At 33.4% G+C, this 13939-nt stretch overlaps 1 protein-coding gene across 2 annotated transcripts; it reads left to right on the top strand.

Moving 5' to 3' along the window:
• The first annotated feature begins 2255 nt into the window (after window positions 1-2255).
• On the top strand, window positions 2256-5378 carry Gasz (ankyrin repeat, SAM and basic leucine zipper domain-containing protein 1). Of its 2 annotated transcripts, none has more exons than XM_073990361.1 (6): window positions 2256-2469; window positions 2538-2679; window positions 3380-4130; window positions 4196-4258; window positions 4444-4639; window positions 4690-5378. In XM_073990361.1, the coding sequence occupies exons 1-6, from the start codon at window positions 2389-2391 to the stop codon at window positions 4705-4707; spliced, it is 1251 nt and encodes a 416-aa protein (XP_073846462.1). In that variant the 5' UTR covers window positions 2256-2388; the 3' UTR covers window positions 4708-5378. The 2 variants fall into 2 exon arrangements, with proteins under 2 accessions (XP_073846462.1, XP_073846461.1); XM_073990360.1 differs by having other exon boundaries at window positions 4713-5378.
• Window positions 5379-13939: the final 8561 nt, after the last annotated feature.

Consider the following 13939-nt stretch of genomic DNA (forward strand, 5'->3'; position numbering starts at 1 on the left):
CTATTATAAATTCAAATTTAGATCCAATTTAAATTCCCGCTATGAACAAAAACATCTATCATGGTATACAAATTTATATGGACAGTTTAGCGGAAAAAGAACCTACCCATTCCGGCGAGCTAAGCCGCAGCCAAAACAAAAGTACCATGTCCGCTCAACTAGACTGTCACATATGTGAGCGGTACTAATAGATGTGGAAATAGCTATACATAAAACCAAATTGTGAAAGTCGAGATGATTCTGTGGATGACGCCAAAGAAATAAACAAATTCTTGTAGTGTGCCAATGGAAAAATGTGTTCAATAATATAATAAATGTGCTGTATTAATAATAAATGTGCTGTATTAATAAATAAATGCGTGCAGTTTTGCAAATTCATTATATGTGTATTTTTTATATTAATGGGAAGTCATGGGTCGCTGAGTAGGGATTTTCATGTACAACATTCCCAAGTGAATAGAAAATAGCCATATATTTATTTATTTGTGGTTGCCAGCGCCCATATTTATTGAGCAAATTTTACAATTTGACTGACGGCTTGGCATCCAACATGAATGATAGTGTGGCCGCTCCGTAAAGTGGGGTTCAGACGATCAGTTTTGACTGACAGCTTTTGGTCAAATATCGATTGCTTCAGTTTTGTTGTGCTGTTCGTAGCGGCCAAACAGTCTTTCAAGTTCTATGACAAACCAACAGTCAAGTTGAAAAATTACTGTGTTCACATAGCTATAAAATCATATAAATAACAACTTTTATTAATAAATATGGATGACAAAAAGATTGGATGTGCATTTTTGATCATTTCGCTTTTAGAGGAAGAAAATAAAGTGACAAGAAGAAGGAAATGGGTAAAAGAATGGATAGCCTCCCGAAAACAATATTCACATGTGAATATTTTAAAAGAAATTCGAGATTCTGAGCCAAACGCTGTCCACTCCAGCTCCAGAAGATTCAGATTGCTTTATTTTTTTTTCAATTCCCTTCTGTACGATGAGCGGATTACGTTTATTTTCTTCTTGACGTCGTCAATAGAATAATCCTTCTTGTATTTCTTCATAACATTTAGTAGTTCTCCATATGCTTTTGTTTTAATGTCGCGCATCATATATTCTGGACTGGTTATGTCCCAGAGGCATCTTTGCATTTCGTAGCAACATAAAAATTCCTTTAAAAATTCATTTTCGTTGTCCATGTTTGTCGCTTTGTTTGCAATTTTTTGCTTGGCCGATATTAAAATGAAGGAAAAGATTTTTGTCTGCTATTTTTATCTCTTATTTGCAATAATAATCAATCAAATTAATAAAAACACACGACTTTTTTAACTTTTATTTGATAGGTATTTACTTTGCTAATTTATTCCTTGACTGACGTTGTTTCGTTCACACAGTCAAACAAACAAACAACCAACAGCTGACTGTCCAACATCCACAAAAAATTTTGTGGTTGCCTGATGACCATGATGAAATAATAAGGTGGCGTAAAACGTCCAGCTGATTGGTTTCAATCTGTCAAATTTTTTGTTATTGTGAATAAATTGTATGAAAACGTAAACAAACATTTTGACATATTGAAGAATTTTCCGCCAAAAATGTGTTGTTGTTGTGCTACTTACGTGACCTGTTAAATAGATCTTGCTGATGACTGACAAAAATGAACGATCACACTGGCAAGCAACCGATTATTTGAGCAAAGCTGTCAGTCAAAACTGATCGTCTGAACCCCACTTAAAACCCAACAAAACTGAAGCAATCGATATTTTCGAAAAATCGTCAGTCAAAACTGACAATGTTTACGGCACTTAAAACAGTGTGAGATTTTTACATAAGGTGGAGTTGATTATTGTGTATTGTTTTTGATGAAAAGTGAAAATTTCAAAATTTTGAGTTACTACACTTTTGTTGAACAGGTGCGATATGTATAGTTGTCTTCATGGCACAATAATACAGGTACAGCGGCAAAAACAGCTGATTATCACATTAGTTGTCAAAATGCATTATTGTGAATAGATTACATACAAAAGGTAAACAACCAATTCACAGTAATGCGTTATTGTGAACAAATTTTGAGGTTTGGTTTGGTAAATGGCCCGATTATTGTTATCCATTGGTCTGTTCCAGTACTACACATTTTTACTCCGATAACCGATTTTTCCTTTATGTTATCGAAAAAATAGTAAAAATGTGTAGAAATGTGCAGTACTGGAACAAACCACATGTAACACCTTATTATTCCACCATGGTTGAAACGTTTCAACTAGTTCCGATGGTTTTTCCGTGAACACCCATCCACCTCAATGATATACATTCATTCATTCAAAACAATAAACAAACAATAGGATTTTTTTATTTTTTGCCACAAATTTTCAGGTGCAAACTTGTTTAAAATAGAATGTCTCGTAAAAATGTCATTTATAGACCCCCAGAATCAGATTCTGATGATGACTATGATGGGTTTGCATTCGGCGATGATGTGAGTATTGCAAAAAAGGAAGTTCAAGGACGAAGAAACGTATGAAATGAAAATGTGATTCCTTGCAGATTATTCAGAAAACCAAGCCCGTTATCAACTGGCAGAGAAGCAGTGATGAAGAACTTTATGAAGCTTTATTGAAAGGTGATTTGGAACAACTTAAGCAACAAGTGGAGCTCACTAAATTTAATGTCGATGAACCAGTGAGATGTAAGTAAATAATATGAGGATCTGAGAAACTTATATCGCGTATAGGTGTTTTGGGGCATAAATTTATAATAATCTGAACATTTTGATCATGTCCTGATTACAAAAAAAAAAAATAAAGTTCGTTGGGAGGAACTCCATACTTACGGAGATGTGGGCCTCTAAAGGTTCCGAAAATCCCTTTGTGTAAAGCCTGCTACTTAAAGAAAAAATTAGATTTTTTCGCCAGCTGGGAGAATAGTAAATTTGTTCCGTTTTGGGATGTAGTGTCTGAACTCAGAATTTTGATTTTGAAAGATAGAGCTGATTACGGTATATAGGTTTCAAAAGTTTTTTTAAAAAACTTAATGTTGAAAAAATTGTGTTCGCATAGCATATAAATAAATAAAATACAATTATAATTTTTAAAAAAGTTTTTTCCGTAGTCTATTTCGATTTTTCTCCACAGAAAAAGTCGTAAATCTCGGGGGTGCTCTTCACGGATTTCTCTTAAAGGGTGACTTCCGAATCGTCAGTTGCTTTGTGTATGGAACTCGATTTAAGAACCCCTAATTTCATGCACGAATTCTAAGAAACTGACGATTCGGAACCAGCCTAAACATAGTTTATTATGGCGCGAAATACAACTAGCTCCCAATGCAGACGCGAAACTACTTTTAAAACCCAAAACTCAACATTTTCAAAACTTTTTTTTTATTTTTAGATGGCTTTACAATGCTGCTCCATGCCTGTAAAGAGGGATTTCTTGATATTGTTGAATATCTACTCGAAGATAAACATGCCGATGTTAATAAGCAAATTGACTCATTAACTCCACTTATGAATTGCTGTGATTCGAATTGCAAGGATTCATTGGTGATTGAGAAAATTGCAAGAATTCTACTATTGCACGGTGCAATTGTCAATGTAGCTGATAAATATGGAACAACACCGTTCATGCTGGCATGTAAAAATGGACACACGAAAGTTGTAAAAATGCTAATCGATGAAGTTAGTTTCGATGCTGTGGACAATCAGGGTTGTACACCAATTTTTCATGCCATTGAAAATAATCGTGCTGACATTGTTAAAATTCTCATTGATGCTGGTGTCAACCACACCATAGCCAATAAGAAGGGCTACACACCTATACAAGTTGCCCAGTTTCATGGTTTCTATGATCTATTGGACATATTACCGAAACCAAAAGAATCATATGTGATACCATCACAATTTTTAGGATATAATACATTACGTGATTATATACCGCGAATTTTCTTAAAGTCTGAATGCCCAGAATACTTTCAAGAAATTAATACGATTCTGCTGTCGATTGGAATGGAAAACTATTTGGAGTACTTTGCTAAAGAACGTGTGCCTTTGTCGGAGTTTCTGTGTATGCAAGATCAACGCCTAAAGGAGTTGGGTATAGAATTTCCTATATATCGAATGAAAATAATAAAGGGCTTATTGGAGTAAGTACAAATTTTGCACCAACATCAATAATGTCATTTAACAATGTTATTACTTCATCTTTCAGCTTCCATTTGCATCATTGGTCCAAGAAATCAATTGCACGTGTTAGCAAATCTTCCCATGAGAAGTATGTTGATGAGTCTTAAAGGCATATTACGGTCAACTCTCGGATAGTTTTGAATGTTACATCAGCATTATTTCTTCTTGCGTTGGCATCAATGCATATTACAAGAAATCAAAACTATCCCAACGTTTCCCGTAATCCCTTTCCTAAAAAATATTAAAATTTTAAAACATTTGTATCTTTTACAGTTTTTATGAAATTTTGATGATCACCGCTAATCATTTGCAACATCTTGTCATCATTAATTCTACTTTGAAGTTTGTTAAAACCCATTTGCAAAGCAATCTCTTGGGACCGGTAACCCATGAAAATATGGTGACATTACAAAGGACATTAAAAAGCTATAAGGGCACCATCAAAGAGCTTAAAAAAACAACCAAATATGTAAGTGAAACTTTAAAACAATGCCGCTCTTTTCAAAATAATTATTTTAGCCTTTATATTCTTTTTAATGCAGTTGGCTGGCTTTAGCCCACCTAAAAATCCTCTATACATTGACTACGATGAATACCTGGCCGAACGTAAACGTTCTAAAATCAAATATTATTTTAAGTATACGACAATAGCTATAGGCATTTCTGTATTTATATGCTTAAAGATGAAGCAATTTTTCTAATGATTTTATTTTATATACGACGAACTACTGTTTTTAGAAAGGCATTCCTATTTTAGAATCTCTTAATGTGTTACTTAGATTTAAAAGAGAAAGTATAAATGTGTTTAGCTTTACTTAATGCGTTAGTTTTGAATTTCTGTCACAATAATTTGCATTTATAAATTCAAAGAATTGTTAGTGTTTTAAGTTTTTTTTGTAGTTAACAGATTGCTTGAAGCAATGTAAACTATCTTTGGGGTTTACTTACTAGGCGTTTACACACAGACAGTATTGCCTAGACAATAGCAAAGTTACAAACCATTTTCACAAATACATTCATACTTTTCTCTATACACATTTAAAAATTTATAAATGTATTTGTGAAAAAGGTTTGTATTTTTGCTATTGTCTTGCCAATACTAGCATTTGTAAACGCAGGAGAGTTTTACAAAAACAAAAAAATGATAAAATAGTGAATTTATAAAATATGTTATAAAATTGTTGAATAAAGAAAAAATATGGAACAAATTAGAGCAGTGTTGGCGTTTTTATTTGCAAGACGACTTCATGGAAGGCTTATATTTCCTTTACGGACCCACCGCAGGTAATTATGAAAATTTTACTACAAATAGTCGCGGAAATGTATACCACCCGAGATAAAGGCGTCCAAAGTCCCGAAAATTCCCTAAACTTGGAAAAAATTTACGATTTAAAAGAAAATTTTAAGGATATTTTTTCTGCGAAGGGTCGGTAAAAGACATTTGTTCCCCAAATTGTCCGAGATGTATTCCTGGCTACGTCCCTAATTCTGTCTTAACTAGTATGGAGGAGGTCTTTTCTCTACGCTCTCTCCCAAAAACTCAATTTCTTGATTCTTTATGAGTATTTATCCTCTGCGTTTACTAAATTTAGTTATGTATGTGTAAGGGGTAGTTTACACTATATGTAAATGTCATATGACATGAAATTTTCCATCGTTAAATATTCACTAATATGTGGAATATGAGAGATTTTCCTTACGCCATTTATTCTGTGCGTCCACCCCAACAAAAATATAATAAAATTACGTCTCCACATTGCCTCCGTGGGTAGATATGGAATGTTTTAATTTCGTGTTATATGACATTGATAGATAGTGTAAACTACCTCTAAATGTGTAAGCGTACTATAAGCATTTATTTCAAATAAACTGTGGCGATTTTTCGTACGTAAAGAGTTGACATTACCGAATTTGTGGACATCTAATTGAATGACATGGTAAATCTGTGTTAGGGATAGGGCAAATTTATGTAAGGTAAAGGGGTGTTTACACTATCTATCAATGTCATATGAGATGTCAAATTTGGTACCTGTGAATGTTGTACACATAGTGTGACCACTATGAAAATTTTCATCTATCAAAATGATGTGGCAACTCATATGTAAATTTTTCATTTAGGCCCATACCTATATACGGACGTATACCCAGGGCGTGTGTGGTGAAAAAAGTAGAACACATGTATTCTTATGAGAACTACCGAAATACGTCGAGCGTATTCTTTTTGTAAGTTGAAAAAGTTTAACTTTGACAGAACGTTATTGTTTGTATGTGTGTGTGTGTGTTTTGTATTTTAAAAACAAAAGCCCAACAAAACATGAAATACTATCAGTGTTCGGAAACAAACAGTACCTTATCATAAGGTACCGTACATGTACACAAACACTAAAAAAAATTATAAAGTTTATATACGCGTACACAAACATTAAAAATCCATTTTAGTGTTTATGTAAGTGTACCCAACGAGATTCGAAAAGTTCGTCAAACACACATGTTTGGTACGCAACCTCCATCGTAATGTAACAACCACGTACCCAACCGAAAAGGTTGCGTACATCAGCGCGTACATTAAAAAACCACGTAGAGTACATCATAATGTACCTTTAGAAAGAAAGTGTTGCTAGGGTACACTTACATTTGTTTGGTTAATAAGGTATTACAAATATTAAGTTTAATTTTTGTGGAATATATACAAATGAAATACAAGTAAATATAAATGAATATGTATCTTCAACTAATTAGGACTATAAATATCATTATTTAAATGTTATAAATACATATGCAAGAAGTTAGTAATGCCTAAACAAAACGCTCTCATCGAATATCTAAAATCTAGACAATTTAGAAAAGGGTTGCTATAGGGCTGTAGGTTATGGAGGTGTTTTTTTATTATTAAAAATCGTATCATTTGTATTGTGAAAACAGGTGGTTCATTTTCAATATTTTAGCAAAGTCAAGAAAGCATCGAAGAACAGTTTCAAGTAAGTTGTTTTCAGTATCAACATCATCTTACAAAAAGAAATGCTACACCACCACAATAAGAATTACTGTTTGCTTTTTTGTGTTTTTCCAAATTATGAATTGCCGTTGAGGTACCCAAGGACTGGTCCCTAGCTGTGAAGGCAACATCCGGTCTTTGGGTCTGCTATATTTTTATAGTTTGTTTACAGTAGAATTATCTGAGTTTTTGGTTTTGATAAGTTAGAAAGTCAGAACTAGGTGGAAATATTATTCCTCGCACACCAACACCATAAAGTACCTGTCCTTTTTTTACATCATAAAAATTATGAGTTAAAAAATTGTAAACCACAATATTGGTTTTTACCTTTCTTGTGTATTGCAATAAAATATAACCATTCAGGTACCACATGAATGATCTAGTTTTTGAGTTTGTTACACTCGTAGTCTTATTGTATAATTTACGGAAAATTTCGCGAAAACCCTTTGGAATAGTTGCAGGTAGCGTAATTTTTTAACAAAATTCATTTTTTGCAAACTATATATGCAAAGAACCCCCGCAAATGCTATTTAGTTAATTTTTAAACGTTGAGTGAAACTAATAATAAAAATGACAAGACCAAAAAATATTGTTCTTCGTGATATGTTCAGTACAAACGAATCAAATCAAACAGTGTGCAATTGTGTCAACAATGTTTTAAATTGGCATTCCGCAAATTTAGAGCGACATTTGAAAATTGTGCATCCCGATTTGTATGCGAACTATATTGATCAAAAACGGGAAAACGTAAAAGAAAAAAGAGTCATCAAAGTATTATTAAAAAAAGTGTGAATCCAAAAAACATTGAAACAGCATTGGTGGAACTTTTTACAAAAAATGAACGTCCTTCACATATGGCCGAAGATAAAGCCTTCAAAGTTCTTATAGAACCTGTTTTAAGTGTACTCGGGATAACTGTAAATGAACATAACGTAATGGAACGAATTATCGCTTTCTCAAAAAATATTAACACGGAAATCTCAAACGATCTTAAAGGGATATTATTTTCCCTTAAGATTGATGTCGCAACAAGGCAGGACTTAAGTATGCTGGGTATAAATGTTCAGCACATTAAACATGGTAAAATCGTTGTTTAAACGTTGGCTATAAAGGAGCTTAGATCAAGTCACACTTCTGAATATTTAAAAACAGTTATACTGGATGTTCTAAAGGAATATGATGTTGATATACGTAATATTTTAACTATTACAACCGACAACGGATCAAATATGCTCAAAACTGTACGAATCCTGAACTGTGAAATGAAATTGTCGATAAATAATAATGCCGTGGATTTCGAAGAAGATGAAGATGATATCGATTGCCGAATAGCTATTGACACAATTGAATCAATTGTTTAACATCTCATCGAACACAATTACTAGCATTCGTTGTGGTGCTCACACTCTCCAACTGTGTGTAAACGATGTTCTGAAACAGTCGGCAGTAAAAGACAATGTCGATAAGATACGATTCGTGGTAAAAAAAAACTTAGAAGTAAAACGATTTTAAATTTTCTAAGAAGTGAACTCTACAAAAAACCTATCATTGATTGTGCAACACGTTGGAATTCAACATATAAAATGATTGAAAGATGCCTGGAAATGAAGGAAATTATAAATACACTAAGCAAGGATTATCCTGATTTATTTCTTGAATCTGAAGAATGGTCTTTCGCAACTGAATTCTTGGGACTATTTAAACCTATTTACAATGCTACCATTAAGTTACAAAGCGAACAGTTGTGCTACAGTGAACTTTACATTATTGTTATGCATATAACATTTCAAATTGACGCTTTACCGGATAGCAACATGAAAACCCTTCTCAAGGAGTCCTTGAAGATAAGAAAGGATAAACATTTAGAAAATGAACTGTTTAACGCAGCTGTGTTCTTGGATCCACGAATCAAAGTATGCTTAAGCTGCGAACAAAAACAAAGGGCGAAGAACTACATACTATCGTTATATTAATGCATAAACTCAACAGAAGGTAAGTTTGCTTAAGTAAACCAGAACAATGCCTATTTATTTATATCATTCATCTTTTATGTTTCAGAACACAATACAAGTCACCCAATATTAGAGGAAGCTCCATCACCGAGTAGACCAGATGCAGCCAAATCTTTTTCCGATTATCTGCAAATTATAGATCCTACCACAGAAATTCCGAGTTCATCTAATTTACACAATTTAGAAGCTGATTTTGCCAATTATGAGCGGCAATCAAGATTGCCACTTAATGAAAATATAATAGCGTTTTGGAACTCTCAGAAAACCATCATCAGTGAGATTGCTAATATTGTACAGGCAATACCGTCAACCCAAGTAAGCGTGGAACGCTTATTTTCTGCTATGAAGTACATATTATCTGATCAGCGCAACCGCATGTCAGCAACAAATCTTGAACATATATTAATGGTAAAAGTTAATGGGGATTTCAATTATGAAAGTTGAGCTTTCTCCTATTAAATTCTATTTTCTTTAGTATGTTAATATTTTTTATATTCGTTAATTTTTTATAAAATAAATAAATGTTTTCATATTTACTGGTTAAATATAAATATAGTTACTTTTGTATTTTATTTATACGATATTCACTCTTATTTTTATGGTTGCATTTTTCCTCATGCCATTCATATTTTATATTTCTTTATAAACATCACTCAGGTGTACGCAACCTCTTTATAAACATCACCCAGGTGTACGCAACCTCTATTTATTTTTTAGGGTACATAATGATGTACGCTACGTGGTTTTTTAATGTACACGCAACATTTATAACGTACGTACCCAACCATTTCGGTTGGGTACGTGGTTGTTACTTTACAATGGTGGTTGCGTACCAAACATGTACGCTACGATTTTCGTTGGGTACATGTACACAAACTCTAAAATTTTTTTTAAAGTTTGTGTACATGTACGGTACCTTATCGTAGTGTAACTTTTCATGCTAGGTACGCTACAAAACGTTATTGTACGGTACCTTAGTGTAAGTTTTCGAACGCTGAATACTATTCATTGCCAAGCAAAAATTATTTGTTTTACGAATGAAAAGACCTAGTCCCGGTCCACACTATCGTGAATTTCATTAAAAAGTTTCATGAAATTAGGTGTTCTTAAATCGAATTCCTCACTACAGCAATTTTATGATTTTACTCTACAATGGAGGTCGATCTAGAGACACATAATTTCATGCAATTTTTTCAATGAAATCACTCTAGTGTGGACCGGGACCTAAGTAAGTTTCGGTCGCGGATTTTGTGTTTGAAATGTGATTTGGGACTCAACGTATTTGGGTAATACGGACGCTCAGAGAGCGTTGTTTTGGTAGGTTAGTGAAATATTTGAGTACGTCACGTCGTTATTTAGGTTTAGTAGTTAGGGAGCGCTCCACAGTGTTACGACCGTGGCCAAAAATGGTAAAAACTAAATACTTCGTTGAACAAATTTATTGATGGGGAGTGATAGAAAACATATTAATTAAGAAGAATCTGAATTTTGGTACTGATACGTGAAGTAGTTTTTACTATATGAGGATTTAAATTCGACAATTTTAGTTAATACGTATTTTTGTGGTTTTTTTTTTCTATGGCCATGTTTATATTATAGCCTTTTGCAGGGTTAACCTTCTTAATGAGGATTTATTTGACGTATACGCAAAGGAATTGACATTCGAAACCCAGTGGGTTTGTTAAATCCGGTTATATATAAACGTAGTATAAAATTAATAAATTATATTATGCGTTAATATTTAAAATTTAAAAGCAACGGTCGCTGCAAAAATTGTTCCTAAGTTCTCTTGGGATGTAATAAACTTGGCTACACTTTTGTTTGCATGTAAATATTAATCATATGGTGTTTACATTTACCCAAACATGTATTACTAAGTTTATTAATTTTCTGAAGCAAATTTTAAATTGAGTGGAGTGGGAAAAAATTGTATAAAAGTGTATATCGATATTTTTTGCTGTATAAGTAGTAAAAAGTGAGTACTTCAAATATATAAAGGTCCCAGCTGCAGAGGTTTGCAGACGAATGTGTCATTTCTCTTTTTCAGCCCTTTTTAACAAATCGTTTTGCGGCGTTGGCTATAGTACGAAAACGAATGAACCGATCATCATATATTTTTGTGGGCTTATTACGTACCTAATAATCTAGCTTTAAAACGAGAGAATTTTAAAAATATTAATTTAAAAAAAAAAAAATTGTGAACAGCGAAAATCAAAATTCGATTGTTTACAAAAAATTAACCGTTTTTTGACCACTAATCGGTCAAACAAAATTTTAAAGGAAATTTCTCATATACATACACTCCACGTCAGTAGAATAGAACACCTAAATTTTTGTTAATGTTAGCTTATTTATCCCAAAACGAATGAATCTGCTTTTTTAATCTTGTGGGGATTTAAAGTCTATGATGTTCCGTATCAAACGCAGAAAAAAATTATGTTTCTAGCTCTTCGCGAAATGATTTTCTGATCAATTTTCCGATAGTACTATAAAAAATAGGCATTTATTTTTGGTCATCAGGATAGAACAGTCACTTTATTTTCGCGAATTTTTGAGATATTAACGCCGAATTTTCTTTCAGTCTATAAAGCAAGGCTTCCTAATAATTTTGCACTAAAGAAACTTTATAAATTATTCCGCGGACACCGAAATAACAGCGTTAAAGTGTTTAAATTGACAGATATTTTAAACATCTCGGAATATCGATAGGGGTCGCGCAGTTATGTCATATTTCTTTACAATAATATAGAATATGACACAGACAACCTCGACGGATACAATCGAGTGCTTCGGATGCTGATAAGATGGAACATTTTCAAAATACTTATGAAAAACTTCAAAATTTCTTATAAAATACATGATGTTTTGTCCAATAAAATGGTTTTCCGCGAACAAGTCTGCCTTTTAAAGGTTTGGAAATATGCTCCAGATTGAGAGGAAAGTAATCTGATATAAAATAACCGCTATTTTAATACACTGAGGGAAATTTTAGCACATTTTTTCAATTGAACACACCCTTTGGACTTTGAATTTTATATGTGTTCTTATTTCGTTGTCCGCGACTGTTCTCAACAGTGTTAGCTGCAATATAAATGGACCAGGTTATGCTCTCCATACCGGATTTTACGAACTAGTAGTTTTTTTAACTGAACTCGCACATGTAAAAGCCCCGTTTTCGCGGGAAAACACAGTCATAGAAATTGAGGTTTTAGGTTACATATGTTGTTTTAAAAAGTACCAAAGTTTCCCTCAGTGTATTAAAATAACGGTTGTTGTCGTATCAGATTATCTTCCTCCAAATCTAGAGCATATTTCCAAACCTTTAAACGGCAGACTTGTTCGCGCAAAAACCATTTTATTAGACAAAACATCATGGATTTTATAAGAAATTTTGAAGTTTTCATAAGTATTTTGAAAATGTTCCATCTTATCAGCATCCGAAGCACTCGATTGTATCCGCCGAGGTTGTCTGTGTCATATTCTATCTTATTGTGAATAAATATGACATAATTGTGCGACTTCTATTGATATTCCGAGATGTTTCAAATATCTGTCAATTTAAACACTTTAACGCTGTTACTTCGATGTCCGCGGAATAATTTATAGGTTTTCTTTGGTGAAAAATGATTAGAAAGCCTTGCTTTATCGACTGAAAGAAAATTCGGCGTTAATATCTCAAAAATTCGCGAAAATAAAATGACTCTTCTATCCTGATGACCAAAAATAAATGCCTCTTTTTCATAGTACTATCGGAAAATTGATCAGAAAATCATTTCGCGAAGAGCTAGAAACATAATTTTTTCTGCGTTTGATACCGAACATCATAGACTTTAAATCCCCACAAGATTAAAAACGCAGATTCATTCGTTTTGGGATAAATAAGCTAACATTAACAAAAATTTAGGTGTTCTATTCTACTGACGTGGAGTGTATAAAGACAAGAGTTTGATATATTCAATATGCTCACAAACAATATGAAGACTAAACACCAAGTCAGTCATATCGGGCGGATATTGAGGCCACAACACTCAAAATACCGAAAATGAAGAGGCACGGTTCTATGGGGGCTATAGGAAGACGAGGGCCTATACCGACATATTTCTGGTGGAAGGTTATAAGTCCCCCAACGGAGACCAATACCGAAAATCGGGAGGTACCGTCCTATGGGGCTATATGAAGGCGTGGACCTATGCAGACAAATTTCAAGGTGAAGGTATATTGCCACCTACGAAGACTAAATACCAAATTTCAGCAATTTCGGTGTAATAATGAGGCTAAAATCTTCAAAATACAATAATCGGGAGGTACGGTTCTATGGGGGCTATATCAAAACGTGGACATAAGCCCACAATTCTCTGTTGGAATGTTTAATACCTCTGCCGAAGACTAACCACAAAATTTGAATACTTTCGGTTGGTCATTGTGTCTAAAACATTCAAAATACCGAAAATCGGGAGGTACGGTTCTATGGGGGCTATATTAAAACGTGGACCGACCAACCCAATTTATTGTCCTGAAGATTGTAAGTCAATAATAGGTACGTGTACCAAAATTGATGCACCTACGACAACTCCTTCTATTTTTGGCCACAGTTAATATGAACTCGCGACATTGTGCGCTCTATTCGGCTATGTATTTTCGTATGCAGTTGAGAAATAAATTGTTGGAAGAAAACAATTTTACCATAAAATGAAGAAAATAGGTAAAGAAAACAAAAATGTGAGTGCGATTAAAGTTTTTAACAAAATAAATTGTGTTTGTT

This window comes from Musca autumnalis, unplaced genomic scaffold, assembly GCF_047663935.1.
Source record: "Musca autumnalis isolate F117 unplaced genomic scaffold, ASM4766393v1 scaffold_5, whole genome shotgun sequence".
Taxonomy (NCBI): domain Eukaryota; kingdom Metazoa; phylum Arthropoda; class Insecta; order Diptera; family Muscidae; genus Musca; species Musca autumnalis.

Coding starts and splice junctions, on each gene's coding strand:
- Gasz (XM_073990360.1), top strand. CDS start 2,389: ATGTCTCGTAAAAATGTCATTTATAGACCCCCAGAATCAGATTCTGAT. Junction 2,470..2,537: donor GGTTTGCATTCGGCGATGAT/GTGAGTATTGCA, acceptor GATTCCTTGCAG/ATTATTCAGAAAACCAAGCC. Junction 4,131..4,195: donor ATAATAAAGGGCTTATTGGA/GTAAGTACAAAT, acceptor TTCATCTTTCAG/CTTCCATTTGCATCATTGGT.